Source organism: Myotis brandtii, unplaced genomic scaffold (assembly GCF_000412655.1).
Source record: "Myotis brandtii unplaced genomic scaffold, ASM41265v1 scaffold136, whole genome shotgun sequence".
NCBI classification, from domain to species: domain Eukaryota; kingdom Metazoa; phylum Chordata; class Mammalia; order Chiroptera; family Vespertilionidae; genus Myotis; species Myotis brandtii.
In genome coordinates, this window is record NW_005354829.1 from 458,505 (window position 1) to 479,578 (window position 21,074).

Here is a 21,074-nt window from a genome sequence, read left to right on the forward strand (position 1 = left end):
CCCCATTTCCCCACTTATGCCCTCACCCCCCTGGTGTCTGTGTCCATTGGTTAGGCTTATATGCATGCATACAAGCCCTTTGGTTGATCTCTCCCCCTTTCCAATAGATTCTTAATGGGAATATAAACACTGCAAATAGACTCCATGAGCAGATGCCGGGCACATTAAGGTGTCATGGAGTTTGTAGCTGTAAGAAACTTTGAAATTATTATTTTACAGATGAAGAAACTGAGATCCAAAGACAGTGTCTTTTCCCAAGTTCCCAGGTGGGTGATGGCATAGTTGGACCAAGAGCTCAGATGTACCAACATAATCTTTACTTTCCATTTACAAGTACAAAGAGAAGTTTCCCTATTAAAGAAAATTTTTACCAAGCTAAAAAAAAGGAATTTATACTCAGATAATTTAAAATACTATATCATCAACTATTTTGAAAGTTTTGAAAGCATGTTTTCACACTGCATTCTTGGAATTTGTGATAGCCAGAATTTCATATACCATGACCGCTCTACTGTTAGAAAAATACTGACAGAGTAATGGGATTCCAAATTCCTTCAACACATGACAAGTTATCAGAAAAATATTTAAAAGTAAATGTCAAATGTATGGAAAATCCTTCATTAATATGAAATTTATGGTCCATGAAAGATTTTTCTCAAACCAAAATATTTATCATAAAAAATTATTACTTTATATTATATATGAATCTTATTATTAATACTATGAATCAGATAAATATCCTGACAATTAATATCCACATTCTCACAGCCTTCAATGTAAATCTAATGCTTATAATAAAATACACTAGAGTGAAAAATAATATTGGACAATAAAATAATTAAAATTAAAATTTCTAAAACAAAATGAAACAAAAAGATAAAAGCAATCAGCATGAAACTGTGACAAAAATTACTGCACTAAAATTGTCTCATAAATATGCAGACCAGTAATTTTAAACTGGTGGGCTGCAAGAATATTTAAAACATGCAATACTTGACTATTTAGTCAAGGGCACTGACTTTTTTTTGCCTTAGATTGTCAAATAAAAATATGACAACAGCCAACACAATAGCTGTTCTGTGCGAAGGAATTAAAATTATATCTATTTTTTTGTGAGGTTGGCAAAAATATATTTTTGGTGCGCTGCAGAATTTATTAATTAGTTTATGTGTGCCATGAGATGAAAAAGGTTGAAAATCGTTGATGTAGACATTTTATACTGCTCTATACCAAGATAGATTTCTTCCGTGTCTCAATAGTTTAGACATAGTTAATGCCACTAGATGTCACTATAAGCTAAATGACTTTAGTAAACATCTGCAATTAACTGATTTCTTTTTTTAAAAGACTTAAAAAAAAATGACATTTCCTAGACATTTATGGAATATATTATTAAATTGGATCCAAGATATAAAAATACTATTCTACATGTTTGCCTAAAATTATCCATATTTTTCTAAATTATAGTTTATTTCTTAAAGACTTGTAGAACAGCTGTAATCTGTAAATCATATTAGTGATTAGGTTTACAGAACTTCTGTGTTTCATGCCAAATAAAAGGGGAAACAAATAAGGTTCTATAAAACAGAGATGATCCCCAAATTTGATTAAAAAATGAATTAATGCGAAAACTAACTAACCAGTAGGGATTAGAGAACACATAATTTTTGAATACCAAACTATAAATTTTCTATCTGTTAAATATGGCATATAAATCAAATTGTTACAGTTAATAATACATTATAGAAATATTTAGAAATATGTAGTTCAACTTGATCATACTGCATTTGAATACAAATCAGACCAAACTATTAGGTTTCTTTCTAAATGTTCATCAATGATAAAAGCTAGTTAGGTCGGATGGTGCATGGTTCTAGACCAGTGATTCTCAACCTGTGGGTCGAGATCCCTTTGGGGTTGAACGACCCTTTCACAGGGGTCGCCTAAGACCATCGGAAAACACATATATAGTTACATATTGCTTTTGTGATTAATCACTATGCTTTAATTATGTTCAATTTGTAACAATGAAAATACATCCTGCATATCAGATATTTACATTATGATTCATAACAGCAGCAAAATTACAGTTATGAAGTAGCAATGAAAATAATTTTATGGTTGGGGGTCACCACAACATGAGGAACTGTATTAAAGGGTCACGGCATTAGGAAGGTTGAGAACCACTGTTCTAGACAGTGCTTCAGTGAGATTTACTCTGTTGTGGGATCCTGTTATGGGACCCACTGCATTCACAGGAAGAAAAGCTGGCCCTTAGTCAGGAAAGAGAAGCACGGCCCTAATTTGCTGACCTGTAGAATGTGTAGCTTGAAAGCCTCTTCTTTGAACAGATGCATCAGAAACAAACCGAACAAACATTTTATTTCCAGTAGCCACTAGGGGCTCTGGGATCTTGTTGCCACATAGTCGTCCAAGAATTGGTGATTTTTCTGTTTCTCCATCAAATACTTCCAAGTGATCGTAAGCACATTCTTGATGCTGCTCTATCTCAAACTCACTAAAGGCCTGTTTAAAAAAGAAAGGAATGTAGGAAGGAAAGAAGGAAGGGAGTCACTTATTATTAAAAGTGGCTTCTGGGTTTTGAAGCAGAAATACAGATCAATTAAATATGTTCAAGGCCATGCAAATGATTTGATACGTATAGCACATTATTGAAAGGGCTATAAAATCAATAAAATGTAAAATATCTGGAAAACAAAATGAAAAAAAATGTAATAACCCATATGAAAGTCTACTATTTGACTATTATGACTAATTCTACTACTGCAATTAAATCTATACCAGTATTTAGACTAATTAGAATAACACAGTAATATTTTATTCCAAATTTAATTCCAAATATTTTATGAATGTATCAGAAAGTTTTAAACCATTTTATTAAAAAATTGATTCTTTCTGGTTTTGATGATCATAAACTATTGGACATCATCCTACTTTCAGGCACCTAAACCAAGAAGAAAAATCCACAAAGTAATCATCATATTTTGACAAAAATTAAATGCAGTAAATCTTAATAGAATAACTAAAACAAAGAAAATTTTCACTATATATTTCTTTCTTTAGATTTTACAACCCACATTTTTAGAAACTAATATAAATTTAGGCTAAACTTTTAAAATTTACTATTCAGACAAATGGTAAACTTATTTTATATTTGGAATCTTACAAAGTTTAGTATGCTTTGCCATTTAAAAATCATTCTAATTTACCTGTGTGTTAATTTTTATGTGCAGGTCTTTGCAAATTCTTAAAATAAAAATTCATTAAATCCTATATAATAAAAGGCTAATATGCAGATCGACTGAACAGTGGACCGACAGGCCACTATGATGCACACTGACCACCAGGGGCAGACACTCAATGAAGGAGCTGCCCCCTGGTGGTCACTGTACTCCCACAGGGGTAGTGCCACTCAGCCAAAAGCCCTGAGCCAGGCTCCTGGCTGGTGTGCACAGCAGCAGTGGCGGGAGCCTCTCCTGCCTCACTAAAGATGTCCAACTAATGGCTTAGGCCCACTCCCCTCGCAGGCCTAAACCGTCAGTCAAACATCCTCCAAGGGCTCCCAGACTGTGAGAGGGTGCAGGCCAGGCTGAGCGACTCCCCTGAGTGCACTAATTTCATGCACCAAGCCTCTAGTATATATATAATACATTAACTATTGCAAAGAAAAGTGTAATGAAGATAGAATGAAAATAACATTGTCCAAACTATTAATGATTCCAGGTATTCCAGGTTATTCACAATTACCAAATAAGGCTCCTCCCCCACAAACCATCACACATTTGAAAAAATAAGCTATCACTACTATTTAAGTCTATAGAGCAGTGATGGCGAACCTGTGACATGCGTGTCAGAGGTGACACGCGAACTCATTTTTTTGGTTGATTTTTCTTTGTTAAATGGCATTTAAATATATAAAATAAATATCAAAAATATAAATCTTTGTTTTACTATGGTTACAAATATCAAAAAGTTTCTATATGTGACACGGCACCAGAGTTAAGTTAGGGTTTTTCAAAATGCTGACACGCTGAGCTCAAAAGGTTCGCCATCACTGCTATAGAGCAAAGCTAAAAAATAAAAGAAACCTGAGGAAATATAAAATATACGTGAAAATTCATTAATTTTGCTATAATCCCTGAAGCATAAAATATTCGCACATAAGCTTTTTATATACTGATAGATCACCTCTTCCCCAAAATGGCAGGCAGAGTAACGGTAATCATGACACGGCCTGCAGCCCGGAAATGCCAGGAGGCCCAATTCTGTACCTTATATGGACTATACATTGAATCACCTATCAGCGTGTGCCGAGTACCCTAAGCCCCCGTTCTTTCCTCATTCCTCCCCTCAAAAGGAGAGCTCACCTCTGTCAGAGCCGCTGCTCTCCTGTTGTGAGACAGCCCAGCAGGTCTTTTTCCTAATAAAGCCTGTAATACCTGGTTTTCGGCTCCCGACTGATCTTTCATATACATGTTTTCTTTAATGCAATTTTGTGAAGTAATCATAGTGCTCAGTTTAATTGAAATACATTTTATAGTTTTTAAAGAAAAAGTGACTAAGAAGAGTTCTCCCTCAGTGCTGGCCACAGTTCCATACCACACCACTGTCTACTATCTCTTCTGACTTTGGGGGGAGGAAGAGAAAAAATGAAAGAAACAATTTATATTAATTAGGGTGTAGGAGAAAGGAATGAAAGATACTTAAAAAAGAAAAGAAAAGAAAGAGGGCTGATCTTTCATGTGTCATTCCATTGAATTCTAATTTTTAAAAAGAGTAAATTAAAATGCATTAGAGAATGAGGCTCAATCCCCAGTAGGAGGCATGCAGGAGGCAGCCAATCAATGATTCTCATCACTGATGTTTCTATCTCTGTCTCTCTCTCCCTTCCTCTCCGAAATCAATAAAAACATATTATAAAAAAAAAAAGAATTGCACTGGAAACAAAAAAAGTGGTGTGGAAAAATATAGTGAACAGTTTATCCTGAAACACAATATTCAAAGTAGGCAGTCACTGAAGGAGTTTGTCATTTATTATTACCTATTATCTATCGGCATAGAGTAGACATGAGATTATAGAAGAACCTAAATGGATGGTTGGCTAAATGGATAAGTCTGCCCATTCATTTGCCTACCCACCTATCCCATGTTTATGGCCAAAACCATGAATGGAAATGCTCTGGGAGTGGCAGACCAAAGAGGCTGCTTTTCTGTCTCTCAGGAGATGGTACTCAGTTAGCTTCTCTCCTCCTTGAGCACACATTCACAGTCTTAATATCAGTTTGTAACCTTAAAAAAAACCAATGAGAGAAAATTGGCTTAACTGCACCAGATAAATTTATTAAATATTATATCAAGCTTCTGAATTATAAGATCAATAGTATTTCAAGAAGAAAAATACTGATATCTGAAAATAATGACAAGTAATTGTCCCTTGGGAATGTGATTTAGAATAATTCATCTATAAATATAAAGAGCAGAGAAACATACTGTGTAGAAGAGAAAACGGTAAGTGTGATGGGGGTAATGGCATTCTAACGCATATACTCTAAGTAAAAGCTAAACCTGGGATCAGATTTTACAGACCACACATGTTCAGTCCATTGATTGGTCCATTGAAAACTAAGTGAATGAGATAACTGACTACTTCACTCCTTAATGAAATGCAGGATGTCTGGAGTAAATCATAACATCTGTTTTACAGAGCACAGCAACATTACACAGCGTGGCATTGAGCTGGTGGGCTGGGGGGCATGCTGACACCTGGTCCGGAGCCAACTGGCTCCGGCTTTTTATCAAATTACTAATGGAATCAGACTGACCCTATAAGAATCAAATTAGGCAAAGATTCTGTAGCTGACATATTTTCAAGCAATGCAAACAACTCTCATTCATTAAGGTATTAATGAATTTTCCTCTTGGAATTGGTGGCAGCTTGTTAGGTCAACTGCAAAGATTGGGTGGTCCTTTTCCAGCAGTCAGCCTAACCTAAATGCTCTACCACACACAAGCAAAGCATGACTAACTCACATACTGAGGTCTCATTAATCTGGCCCTAAATATCACCGAGACATCCACATAGAGGGACCTCCATGCATAGTGACTTTGCCTCAATACAAAATATTTCTAGGCCATAGAAAAGTATTACGGGAGCCCATGGGGAATCAGAAATCTTTAAAAACACTCTTTAGAGTTTCCAAAGATATAGTGAGATGCAGTTTATTGCTTTATGCTATGACACACTCTGAGATATGAATCTCTATTATATCTTGTGAACATTTCCAGCCACCAGGAACCAATGTTACAGCAATGCTCCACAAAGACACTTAGATAACCCACAGGTCCTGCACCTTCACAATGAAGACAGGAGAGCTGGCAAAGCTGATGTATGGAGCTGTAAGGAACTCTGAATTTTGCTGTAACACTACCCTCTTTTGTGGGATTTTAAAAATATTTTTATTAAGCATTTACACTACTACTTTACAGACATTTTGGTATTCAAATTTAAACCTTGCTCATTCCATGATTATAGTTCTGTGATTTTAAGCTTACTAATCTAGGTTTTAGAAAGACCAAGAAAGAGTGAATAACCGTGAGCTCTCGTCAGGAATCCTAATGTATTTCCCAGAAGATAAAATAGGAGATTAAGGAGTCCCATTCAAAGGAAATAAAATTGAACTCTCATTTTAGGCTGTGGAAAGAATAACTGTGTGTTTCTGGAACACCCAAGAAAGCCTAATCTACCTAGCTGGCCACCAGCCAGGCTTGCATATGCAGGCCCCTCATATGAACATCTGTGGAGGTGCTGTTATTGAAAATACAGGCACTGGCTAAAGGATTAGGCCATTTAGAGTCACTACATGTATCCACAAAGGACAAGATAATAAAATGATAGCGCTGAATGCGGATATAAAATTTAGCCAGGGTGACCATTTAAGAGAATTAAAGAGACCGATGCAATTTGAGCAGCTGTGAAATAAGATTCAGAGCTCCCTTGTCCCAAGCCATCTTTTGCCTTTTCCTGTTTTGGGTAAGAACTGTCATTTGGTTTCCCACAAGATATTGGAAGAATTAGAGGCCACTGGAAAAAATGGTGCAGTGGAATACAAACCCCAGTCTTCTAATATAAAAGCTCTTTTTTTTCCTGTGAGCCCTCTATAACTTTGATTAAATATACTCTTTATGGATTTATGGTAGAGCTATATGACATGTGAGGGTGTTTTGTTTTCTAAAAATATCCCATATATGAAGCTATAAATAACAACTACGGAACTTAGCAGAACTCTAGGCTAAGACACATCGAATAAAACTAATTACTGTATGCTCCACTGCCTGGAATTTTGTTTCAGTTTTATTTGTTTTGGTTTTGTTAATCCTCACCTGAGGATATATTCCCCCCATTGATTTTTAGAGAGAATGGAAGGGAGGGGGAGAGACAGAGAGAGAAACATCGATGTGAGAGAGACACATCAATTGGTTGCCTCCCACTCATGCCTGGACCAGGTCTGGGGATCAAGCCTGCAAGCTAGGTACTGTATCCTTGACTGGAATCAAACCTGGGACCCTTCACTCCATGAGCCACCTCTCTATCCACTGAGCCAAACTGGCCAGGGCTGTTTTTAATGAAGAGTAATTCAACATAATGAAAAAGGTCCCCCAAAATTTGATGAGCAGTTTAGTCTCATAAAACTAAAACAGGATGAAGGCAGAAATAATAGATCATTCTTCTTATTCATTCGGAACTTTATCCCTTTCAACCAAGGTTCCTTTTACTTTGTAGCTATTACCACACAGCAAGTATCTCATGATTAAACACATGCCTGAACACACACTATAAACAAGGAAAATGCAATAATTTCCTATTGTTGCTGTAGCAAAGGGCCACAAACTTAGTGGCTTAAAACAACACAAATTTATTGTCCTAGCACTGTGGAGGTCAATAGTCTACAAAAATGGGTGGGCAGCATGTAGCACTTCTAGAGGTCCTAGTGAGAATCTGTTTCCTCTCATTTTTCCAATTTCTAAAGGCTGCCCTCACTCCTTGGCTCATGTCCACTGCCTCCATCTTCAAAACCAGCAGAATAACATCATTTCTCCTCTCTGACCACCTGCCTCCCTCTCAGAAGGACACTTATGACTCCATAGAGTCCACTCAGATGTTCCAGGATAATCGCTCCATTTCAAGATCCTTCGTTTAACCACAGCTCCTTTTGCCATGTAAGGTAACACATGTACAGGTCTGGGGATTAGGACAGGGACATCTTTGGGGGTTTGGGGAGAATTATTCTACCTGTCATAGAAAGTACGTCCAAATGTTTTCACTCTGCTTTTCAGGAAAATGAGCACAAACACTTATGATGACATGATTTCAAACTGCTTTACCCCTGACCTCCTTAGCTTGAGTCAATGAACTAAAACCCACAGAGCAAATACGGTCTGTGACCTGTTTTTGTAATTAAACTTTTATTAGAACGCAACCATGTCCATTCATTTGTGGATTGACTAGGGCTGCTTTCACAGAATTAAATTGTTGCAACATAGACGACACAATCTACAGTCTATGATATTCACTATCTGGCCATTTAAAGAAAGAGTTTTCTGGCAAGTAATCATTAGCTACATTTTTAATTGTTAGAATTTAAAATGAAATTCATAGGCTACACAAAACCTTGATCATGGTTGAATTAGATAATAAAATGGTGTAACTTTTTAATTATTAATCATTATCATAATTATGATTTGTATTTGGTTATCATACATCAATATTTATTATAATTCAACAAAGCATTATGCCAAATATTTTATATGCAAATTCATTTAATACACATGAAATTCATGAGCAGTAGGTCCAACTTGTAGATGAAGAAATCAAGGCTTGCAGGGGTCCTCAAACTTTTTAAACAGGGGGCCAGTTCACTGTCCCTCAGACCATTGGAGGGCCGGACTATAGTTTAAAAAAAAACTATGAACAAATTCCTATGCACACAGCGGCGGCAAAAACATCTGGCGGGCCAGATAAATGTTTTCGGTGGGCCGCATGTGGCCCGCGGGCCATAGTTTGAGGACCCCTGCTTTAAAGGATAAGTATCTTCCCAAGATGACATGGCTAGTAAGTAGAAGTGCTATGATCTAGACCCAAGTCTCTTTGAGTTCCAAATATATGTTTCTAATCCCTCCATGTTTCTCTTGTATATTTATTTAGTCAATCACTGTAAGTTTGTCTTACTAACATGATTGTTTTCCACTTAAATTATTACATATGTGCATATACACAGCAATTTTGGATTTCTTTCTTCTCTGATGCAGGATGCTATAATTAAAAATATATTAAATGAAGAGACAGAATGCCTAGGCTCTAAGGTGTTGATAGGCCTACTAGTTTTATAGACTTTGCCAAGACACCTCAACTGCCTGGGACTACTTTCTTATTTACTGATCCTGATTCTGAGAGTGATAATGAGAGTCGTGTTTTATAGGAATGTGATTAATGGGGGGAGGGGGGTAGAGTAGAATCAATATTATGCTATTATTCAGAAACTTGAGGTGGCAGAAGTGTTTTAACAAGTCTTCTAGATAATTCTGATGCATGCCAATATTTAAGAAAACATGGTTTAGACTGTAACTACTTCTACTAAGATCACAAAATCAAACAGTTAAAACAAAGATCCATATTTGCATTACAGCTCTTCTTTTCCTTCTGAAAATTACCTCCTTAGGATAATAGTAAGTATGACCATTGTTGAACAGACATGCTTTACGTCCTGATCCTCAAGAAAATACTTGCATGAAAACTAAAGCCTGTGAGGTATGAAAGAACAGACTTAGAGTTGGAAGGGATGTTCAAAAAGCTGAAAAACATACAATTGAGAATGAATAAAGTATGGCCAAATTGAGGTACATTAGGAATTCTATTTCCCTGTGGCTATAGAAAGCTGGAAATAGTATTGCCTTTACTCTAATAGAAAAAACTATATAAACTAAAAAAAAATCACAACTTTGCTGAACACATCCAAGAATTGAAGTCACCGGTCAACCAAGTAGTATCAAATCCACTGAATCTCAGGCCCATCCAAGGAGAGATGAGACATAAACATCTGCTCACAGTGACAGACTACAGAAGAAAGAAATGCTGGGTGCCATATAACTAGGTAAGAAACATTCAGCTACAATTTTTAATGGATTGGTAAAGATCAGGTGTGAACAGGGGTAAGAGTATAAAACTCCTGGGAGCTGTAGACATGGGGAGTTTGCAACCACTGAGAGACTCTTCTCCATGACCTCAATCTCCTGTTCATGAGAAAGATTGTAGGCAGAGCAGGAGATGGCCAAGTGCATTCCTTGGTATTACAGACTTGGAAAAGGGAATAGGTCACTGCTGTGAGCATGAAGCCCTGTTGCAACTCTTTCTGAGAAACAAAGCCCTAAGCCTCAGGGAGTGGAGCAGAAAACCCTCTCACCACCAGGGCAAAGGTATAGACTTAGTGTAGCCAAAGGAAAGGTGTTAAAAAAAACAAAACACTTCTGCCCCTGGGGAAGTTCTGGGCACAGGTTCCTACCCCAATAACATTAGAGGTCTACTACAACTGTGAGAGGGCAAAGAAACTCTCCTATGGAAGACCAACTAGAGCCATAAGGTGGAGTTTGGTTGTCACGGAGACAAAAAATAGGACCACCGAGAAGGGCAAGCCCTCAGACCTAAAAACACAGAGCCTGTCTAAAGAAGAGGCTGTGCTAAGACAATAAAGAATCCCCAGCCCTCACTACCAGACTAGCAAGCACCAAGTAATGAGCAAATTCAGTCTACCACTGAAAAAGGAAAAAAGTGTGCAGAGGGACATAGTTCATGGTGAATATAAATGGGGAAGCTAAAGATGAAAGACAAACATTGATAAAATACCTCTTAAATCTCAGCTTCCCATCTAAGAAAAATGAATTTGAAGCCAATGTTACATTGAAGATAATCATAGGAACAAGAAAAACCAAACTCAGCTTAATTACTGACTAGATTCATTCAACAACACCCCCTCCCATATATGCACATACATTAATAGCCTAACAGAAGAGATGTGTCTACTTCCAGACATAAAGTCTCTACTATTATATACATACTGTCTGGTGTTTAATAAAAAATTACATGACACACATAAAGGCAAGAAGAAAATATCAGTGTTAAGACATAAAATAACAGAACAGACTCAAACATGACCCTTTTGTTTAAAGTATCCAACAGAATTTAAAGTAACTATGATTAATTTGTTAAAGATTCTAATGAAAATGCAGACAACATGCAAAAATAGATGGGAAATTTCAGCAAGGAGATTTTATTTTGGAATGAATTGTCCTCCCCTCAATTCACATGTCAAAACTCTAAACCCCAATGTGACTGCACTTGGAGGGAGGTCCATTAGGAAGGTAATTAAGGTTAAATGAGGCCATAAGAGTGAGACTGTAATCCCATTAGTGACCTTATAAGAAGATGAAGAGGCACCAGAGCTCTCTCTCTCCCCATGTGTAAAGGCCATGTGAGGATAGAGCAATGAAGTACCATCTACAAGCCAGTAAAAGAGGCCTTCCTAGATGCCAACACTGACAGTACCTGATCTTGAACTTCTAGTTTCCAGAACTATGAGAAAATAAATTTTTGCTTTTTAGACATTTTATGTTATTTAGTCATGGAAGCATGAGCAGACTAATACACGTGAGAAGTATAATAATGGGTCAAATGGAAATGCTAGAGATAGAAAACATAATAAGAAAGATAAAGAATACCTTTTACAAGTTTATCAGTAGACTTAAGATAACTGAAGAAACAATCCCAGAACTTAAAGATAGGTTCACAGAAATTACTGAAACTTAGACTAAAAAAGAATGACAAAAAAATAACAGAGCATCCAAGAGTTATGGGGTAAAATGAAACAACCTAGTTTATATGTAATTAAAGTTCAAAAAGGTGAAGAGAGACAATAGTGCAGAAAAATTTTGTGAACAAATAATGGTTAAAAATTTTTAAAAATTCATGACAGACACCACAATACAGATGCAAGAAATTCATAGAATTCTGAGGATAAATTTCTACACACACACACACACACACACACACACACACACACACACACACACACCTAGATACATTGAATTCCAACTGCTGATAAAAAGAAAATGTTGAATGCAACCATAGGAAAAGAAATCATTACTTTCATGGGAATAACATTAATATTTACAACAGACTTCTTAGAAACCATGAAATTCAGAAAATAATGGAGTCAATGGTTTAAAGTGCAGACAGTAAAATAAAATTGTCATCCTAGAATTCCATACCCAATGAAAATGTCTTTAAATAGTGACACTACACAGACATATTGTACACAAAACATAAAAGGAAATTCTTCAGAGAGGACTTTGATACCAGACAAAATCTGAATCTCACACTGAAAAAAGTCTTCGGGAAAATCCATGTTCTCAACTCCTTTAGCTAACTGCACTGTTGAAAGGAATGCAGCCTCTATATCTCAGCCCATAGATTCAGAGAGTGATCCTCTTAATCAGGACCTTGGACAGGACTGGAAAGCAATCAAGTTCCTACAGTGCTGTCATCTTAGCATCTAGCATCCTTCCAAAGACCAGCTGAAATGAATTAATGTCTTTGTTTGGAAAGTCACTAATATTTTTCAAATATGTTGACTGCAAGGAGTTCCATACCAGGAATATGAATGCATTGGTGACTGCATTAGAGAATTTTGTTGTTATAATATTGCAGAGAACTTTATTGCCCCCAAAAAATAACCACTAAAGGAAAGAGTTCAAACAATTTTAAAATTAACATTATGGCTGGACTGGTCTAGTAAGCTACCATGGACTGATAGCCTTATTCTCTACACAATTTCTTGTCTTTTATTATGGCAACTGCTAGATTATTTTGAGCCTTACTAGCTGGCATTCCTTCATGCTTTTGACAACAGCATATTGTAGGAAATTTTTAAAATTTCTATATTCCTACGATTTTATTTTTTTAAATTATACTCTTCATATATATTCTGTAGCCTGTAATGAAATTTAATATATACTATCAGATGACCAGGACAGAATGTGAGGCTCAAAGACTACAGGAGAGAGGACAAACATTACATTCATATTTGAATTTGTGAGAAGTCTAAGGATATCAGTATATGTCTAAAGAGGCAACTATAATGCAAAAAAGAATATTTCATAAACCACAACACAAAATTATTTTTATTATTAAAAACACATATGCTCTGTATATAGGGCATATAGAATGGACACAGCCAGTAGAATTTACTATGCTGTGTTTAAGTGAATACTTACTGCTGTCTTGCTGATTTTTTAATTTCTTTTTTATTTTCTCCATTTGAAAACATCACTTTCAATAATACATTAGGAAGTAGAGCTGACTGCTTTGCAGTAACTTTGGTAATACCTTCTAAAGCATCCAGGATAAGATCACTATATGAGAAGTTCATGAGTACCAGTACAAATCAGGGATTTGTTTCGTGTTAGTAGGAAAGCAAAAGAAAGAAAATCTGTTCCATCTGTCTTACTAACTCAATTCCATCAAATGAACGCTTATTTTACTTCCGTGTGTGAGCCATGGAAGACACGGGCAATCGGCTTAATGAAAGAAGGATGAGGTGCTCACTTACTAATTTGACTCGATGGCCTGGAGTGGCACTGATTTCCCATGTGCACTCCTTCCTGCTTGGGTACTTGTCTGGCCAGTTGGGACTGGTGATGAGGCCACTTGGACTGTGGATCTTCTGTTCACATTCAGCTGTGCCAGTAACAATAAGATCAATCAGTGCAGAAATCTAGCCCAGTATTGGACCAACAATAAAGCCGTTTATTTACCCACTATCCTACTGAAAGACTTTTCTGAATACTAACGAATCATCACTCCAGTGTCTGTTATCATATTCATGTGCTTTGGCACACATGTTGCTGAGCATAATCAGGCAATGTTTGTTTTCTTGCTTTCATGAAATTAAGTGTTTACAATGAATTTTATAAATGCCTGAAAGAAAATAAGCTATTTAAAATGGTTGGATCTGTAAGTTCAGACTTTAAACGAGCAGCATATATTGACAATTAAGGATATCAACACTTGGTATGTGCAAAATATTTAATGCAATGCCACAAACAAAAATCAATGGATTGTGACATTTCAATTATTTTTTTTCTATAAACAGAAAGATTATTTAAAGCTAATTAAGATCATTGAGCCATTTTACAAATTATGTATTTATATTTCTCTCTCCTTTAGTTGAAATATACACTTGAATACTGGATATATTTCTATCTATAAGGAAGTTTCCTATAAAATCCTGTCTTAAAAATATTTACTGTAATGAACAAACATTTATTTGCTACCTGTGAGCCCTGGGCTACATGCATACTCTGCAAAAGCTGTCTCTTTTTTTCTGCTCTGAATTGTCTTCCATATCTGCAAAATGACTGGGCCTGTTTCCCAGCCTGTCAATTTCATAGATACGTTACCAAGTTATAAATATCAGAATCTCTAGGGTTCTGCATTCACACATGAAAGGGAAAAGAGATGAAAATCTTGCTTGCCTATGATTCTGGGTCATGTCAGTAGCTCAATGAAAACATGGAGAGAAAAATAAACTTTTGACTCATGACCATATTAGAATAGAACTGAATGGAGTAAGGGTCATTTCACGATACTATTTGAATGTGCTTACAAACAGTTGCTATCTAACTGTGGTTCTAGGCAGGTACCTACCAATCCACATGTGCTAATGACACAAGCTATAAAATCTGCCTTAGTAATTCTTTCAAAATAGGCATAAATCCAAGTTAAGTAGAAAATTCAGGAGCAGACCCTCAGCAACAATGATAGCCAATATGAGCTAGATGGGCACACGGAATATGTATTCAGAAGAAGTAAAAAACTGAATAAATATTTCTTGTGCCCATCTAGCTCATATTGGGTATCATTGTTTTTGTAAAATATTGAAATATTGTAAGGTCTGGGGTCCAAAACTGGTAGGCTACTGTTGTCCTACTAGTATGTTTCCTTCCTTCCTTCCTTCCTTTCTTCCTTCTCCCTCCTTCCTTCCTTCCTTTTGCTAAAACCAAGACTTAAAACTTTAAATGGCACAGTATCTCCATTTTCAAATGCGTTCTGTCTGGTAGGCATCTGAGTTTGACTCTCCTGGTATTTAAAGTGGCATCACTCATATAGCACATATATGAGATATTTTGGGGAGGGAAAACTAAACCAAATGCAAAGCCTTTAGCAGAAATTCAGCTTAAATATGTAGACTGTCAAGAGGTCTGTCCAATGAAAACCTGGGGATAAAGTGGTCCTTTTCTGGCTGCCAGATGGCATCATAGCAGCAACTATGTCTGTTATACAAAGTTATTCTAATTCTACCCATATGTGAAGTGCAGGCTCTTTAGGTAATATGAGGTTTCCAATAGTTTGCCTTGGATCTTGGACCACTGTGTGTGTGTGTGTGTGTATGTATATATATGACATTTGAACACTCGAAAGTGATATCACTCACTGATACAAAGAGCTCTACCTGGAAGCAGTGTTTTACCCAAACGGCCTAAAATTCTAGCTGCTGTCAAGAAAAGAACTCCTGAAATCCAGAAGCATGGAATAGAGTGTGGAATCTCGGAGGGAAGACGTGAGAGGGTGGATGGGTGGAAGGTGATCAACCAAAAAACTAATGTGCACCAAAGACCGTATACAAGTATACATATATGCATAACCCATGGACATAGATAATAGGGTGGTGAAGGCTTGGGGCAGGGGGCAGGGGCGGGTTGAGGGAGGTCAGTGGGGGAAGAAAAGGAGACATATAATACTTCCAACAATAAGATTTTTTTTAAAAAAGAACACTCCCTTCATACCTTCCTTGCAGTCGTGTTTATTTTCATGCAGCACAAATCCATTCCTGCACTGACACACGTAGCTTCCCATCGTGTTGACACATTCATGTTGACACCCACCGTTATCCTTTGAGCATTCGTCTTTGTCTAGCAAAGAGATAGCCCCATAGTTTAGTAAGTAGCTTTAAAAACAAAGAATATCAAAGAAGAATCATTTAGTTGCGGTTAACACAGGCAAAGGGTAAACTAAGCCACAGCTTACCCTGTTCCCAACAGGAAAAAAAAGACAAAAAAACAAAAACAAAACAAATCTTAGTTCTATCCAGTCCTTGTTTAGCTTGGCGCCTTGTACCATGAATTGAGTGTCCAAGACCATTTGTGCCAGGATGAGAACTTGTAGTCCTCTTTCATTCCTGAAGTAAAAGTTTTGAGTAGGACATAGAGAAAGAACAGATCTTTTTACAACTAATTCTGAACATTTACAGTCAATATTTAAAAATAAATGTAAAACTGTGAGTAGTTTGAATAAATGCAAGATATGGCATTAAAGTAGAGAGAAATTCTTCAATATATTAACCATGGTGTTTAGATAGAGGCTAAACAAGGCTCCAAGATTTGTGTATAATCACTTGAAAAATTAGTTAGTGTAACTACTCTAGTTGATTTTTTTCATTAACATTGCAGTTAGGCTAAGTATTGATGAATCTGGACATTTCATAATATTCTAAGACAGAAAAAGGCATCAACAGACTATCCTAAAGAAGAAAGCTAATTTATATCTATTTTAAAAATCTACTCCAGCAGCCCAGTTTATTAATAAGTAATTCCTTAAAAGGGCTTTTATTGTGCTAGAAGCAAAGGTTAGAATGGGAAATATGAGCTTTGAGAAACAGCCAACAAATGCACTACAGGAACAAAAGCCAAACTAGAGTGGCAGGCAGTCAATCCAGGCAGAGGCACCATCAGCACCACATCATGTCCCTCAGCTCTTAGTCCACGGTTGGCTTGTCTGTCAAAGTCGACAGATTGCTCATGACACACATATATGATGACATGTCACTCACACTGTCATCACTCCCACACCACAGAGAACAAAAGGGACCCATGAAGTCATATCAGGAGTTAGGCTGAATTCATAATTTACACTGTCAACTGGTTTTCCTAAAGGGAATTTGTGAGCTCACGGTAAGTCACAAATAGCAAATACTATATTTACATTTTTGTCAAATCACTATTCACTCTATGAAGATGGGTTTAAGAAAGATGTTTTTGTCCAAGTATCTGAGAGTGATTTTTAAAGATACATCTATTTTTCCCCTTTTGGAGACTGATTGCATGGCAGAGTCCACACGGCTCCTGGCATATATTCATGCATTGGTAATATCAAAATATTCCAAATAGAAGCAGGCAGTCCCAAAGTTTTAAAGAACATGATCAGAATCAATATCTCTATGATTTATGTGTATTCTACCTATCTTTAACAGTTTCTTACACTTTTAATATTTACTATGGAGACTAAAGAAACACATTCAAAATGTAGGATAAGGAAAATTGCCTAGCATCAAACACCAGTATGTATAGAAATTAGAATTTAATAGAAAATGAGCCTGGTAAAATTAATTTGAGAAATTTATAATAATTTGGAATCTCTGCTCCCTTATTTGCATCAATAGTGAAAATTATAGTTTGAGTTATTAATGATTAATGCAAAACAGGTGGATGGTAAATCATACTTCCTGCCACCATGGTGGCAGCTACCTACATTTTCTAATTTAGACAGTCAAGCAGTAAATGTTCTAAATTTATTGTTTTTATGTACCTTTCCAGAGGCTCTTAAGATCCTTCACTCTCTCATGAGTGGATATAGAATACACTTCATGTTTGTTAAGTGGAAAGAGCCAATATAAAATTTTCTGGTGCCAGAATTTCTTACTCTGCAATAGACACATATTTCCGATGAAAATGTTTATATAATGACAGCTTGTTATACTTAAAGTAAATCTGACAGAGCGAACTGTAGTTGTGCTATAGGTCAACCAGACTCGAGAGATGGTTGAAAATCTAACAACTGTAAGCATTGCCTGAATCCTCCTTTTATCTGGATCTGTTTGGATTGCCATACAGAAGATATAAAACTGTTATAATTAAAAAATGAATAAACACAAGTTATTATTGCTGAGTTTTTAAATCCATAGTCATTTCATCATGAAGATAATTCTAACACAAAATAAGTATTTCTAACTTTGAAGCTTCATTCTGGTGGAAATCTCATCACTAGGTTATATTTCTAAGGAGAATTTTTTTCTTCAGAGTTGATAGAATATAATCTGACCTGTGGTAATGATAACTAAAGTGAAATAATGTTGAAAGTAAAGCCAATCAAACTAGAATAGTGGTATTTCATAGCCAATTATTCATATGTCTGTTGTGATTGAAAAATAATAATTTAAAAATAATTTTTAGAGGAATGAGGAAAAGGAGGAAGAGCAGAAGGAGGAGAAAGAAAAAGATTTTATATTTTAATTATTGTCTACGTATCTATTACATTTTAGTTTCCCCATTGGTTGGTGTTTCCTACCGTTGTCCCAACATCTAATGTCAATCAATATGATCAATGTTACATAAAATTAAGGATATATGCTAGAATATATGTATGGATTAATCTAAAGTTTAGCTTAAATTCAAAAGTGGACTAATCAAAACAGTAACTAACAGCAGCAGAGGAGTCACCATGCCCAGCAAAGTAGCGTATAAAACTGTGCCCCCATGAGTCAAATGTTCATATGAAAAGAGAAAATTTCAGTAAACATTGGAACACTTAAAATTATCTCGATGTCTTACATCATTCAGATAAAGGTATTTAACTTAATATTTCAAGTTGTCTCTGAAGTAGTGAACATGGTGAGGTTTTTAATAACACACACACATTTGTTTGAATAGAAGTAAATACACTATTCTAATTAAAGTGGATGATGAAGTAGTGAACATGATGAGGTTATTAAAACACACATTTGTTCGAATAGAAGTAAATACACTATTCTAATTAAAGTGGATGTAATTTCAGAATATCTATGTTGATGAGAAATAGCAACAATATAAAATACCTAATTCCACAAGTATATTCTGGATTTCTTATGCATGAAAGGTCATCAAACCAGGGGGGAAAAGCGATTAGCAAACACAATTATGTTTTCACTGTTTTCCCATTTCTTCTCTTAGGACACAAATTACAAATATTTTGAACAATGAAAATCCAAAGGAGAGAACCAAGAAGGGGGCAGCATTTTAAATATTTCTCAGAATGTCTGTATAATAAACTTAGTTATTGAGAATTTGAAGAATAATTAATTTGAAATTTTCTAGCATTTTCATACTGTAGGCACAAAATGTTTTAAATAGTTTTTTTATTAGTGAGAGAAATAAATGTTTTATTGAGTAGAAATAAAAACATTTATTTTTTGCAGATGGAATGAGCCTCCTTCATTGGAATGGACATATCTACTTTCCATTCTTTCATGTTAGCTGAAGGACAGGTCCATTATAGGAGGCAGAGCAGGTGGCATTTCCCCACAGAGGCCTGCAGAGCATCTCTGAGACTATCAGAGGCCATCAGTCTAAGAATAATACCTACTGGATGGAACTGAAGTGGCAACCTGTATCAAGTTCTTGCAAGATTCAAAAATAAAAATTTTCTCTTTGCAGAAAGCTTCTTTGTCTGTAGAAAAAAGAAGGGTCCATGCACCACAACAGAAACATACTGTATAAGAGCAGTAAACTCCCAATAAATGCTCAAATATAAACAGACCCATGCACACTGGTGCACACACACTCCCATGCATGTGTACACACAGACATCGCATACATAGATTTCAGCACAAAACTATTGAATAATCACCTTCAGAAAAGCACTACTAAACTATGAGCTACGACAGAGACAATTTATGCTTTCTAAGATATGCAAATATTTATATCATTAATAATAAAAACTTAGAACAGAATTCAAAATCATAGGAAAGTTTTATGTTCCCATTTGAAATTAATCACACCAATATTTAAAGTTTTGTTAAATAAAATTGGGTTGAATTTCTTCTAAAATATTGATGACCATTCCATGACAGAAATAATGTATAGGAGGAACAATGTAAAGAAAAGTCTGCATATGGTGAAAGATGAATAGGGTTAGGAGCATATCAGTTTAAACCACTTCAGTTTAGGGATAGAATAACTGCACAAATCATTTTATCTGACTCCTTTATTTACTACAGACACACACCTGGGAGTCAGGAAATCTGGGATCTATTCTATTTCTTCCACAAAGCAAGTTACTAGGTCCATCAGTAACAGATTACATCCCCATTAAAGTTACCCGTGAGGAAGACTGCTTTTAAATGAGGTTTATTCTTCAAATACTAAATACTTTAAAATATTAAATCAGAATTCATATGTGATGGTTTCTTAATTTTATGAACATAGACATGACAGGAAATTGATATTAATGACTGCTAATAAGTTCTTAGAGTCATTCTTCCATTTCCCAGGCCTATACAGTGCTTTTAAAATGAAAGGTTATGTGCAAAAATAACTAACATCTCTGTATGATTATAAATATTTTCATTGTATACTGTACATTAAAAACCTAAAAAACATTTCCTTGTCTTTTTCCTTGATGCATCACAGCAGAAAGAAAGCTATTATTGACTCTAAATAGCTTTCCTCTTCAAATAATATGGAATCACCTATTGTCAAATATTGTTTCTTCTTTTTACTGGCTCCTTTGATAATTATTCTTAGAAAAAGAATTTGAAAAAATAGTTGAACATGGTATATTACTCATTATGTTTTCATAAATTCATAACCACCTCTGAAATTTTTAGAACACTGGTTACAAACAGCACCATTTAAGACTAAGTCTTCAGCCCTAGCTGGTTTGGCTCAGTGGATAGCAGTGATGGCGAACCTATGACACGCGTGTCAGAGGTGACACGTGAACTCATTTTTTTTGGTTGATTTTTCTTTGTTAAATGGCATTTAAATATATAAAATAAATATCAAAAATATAAATCTTTGTTTTACTATGGTTGCAAATATCAAAAAATTTCTATATGTGACACGGCACCAGAGTTAAGTTAGGGTTTTTCAAAATGCTGACACGCCGAGCTCAAAAGGTTCACCATCACTGT

At 35.7% G+C, this 21,074-nt stretch overlaps 1 protein-coding gene across 3 annotated transcripts in view; it reads right to left on the bottom strand.

Moving 5' to 3' along the window:
- Window positions 1-21,074, bottom strand: part of TLL1 (tolloid-like 1) — a 165,571-nt gene that overhangs the window by 7,745 nt on the left and 136,752 nt on the right. For all 3 annotated transcript variants that reach the window (XM_005860504.2, XM_005860503.2, XM_014534979.1), the window contains exons 17-19: window positions 15,916-16,041; window positions 13,680-13,807; window positions 2,313-2,526 (exon numbers count right to left, since the gene is read on the bottom strand). In XM_005860504.2, coding sequence (XP_005860566.1) covers window positions 2,313-2,526; window positions 13,680-13,807; window positions 15,916-16,041 — 468 coding nt within the window. The remainder of the gene's footprint in view (window positions 1-2,312; window positions 2,527-13,679; window positions 13,808-15,915; window positions 16,042-21,074) is intronic.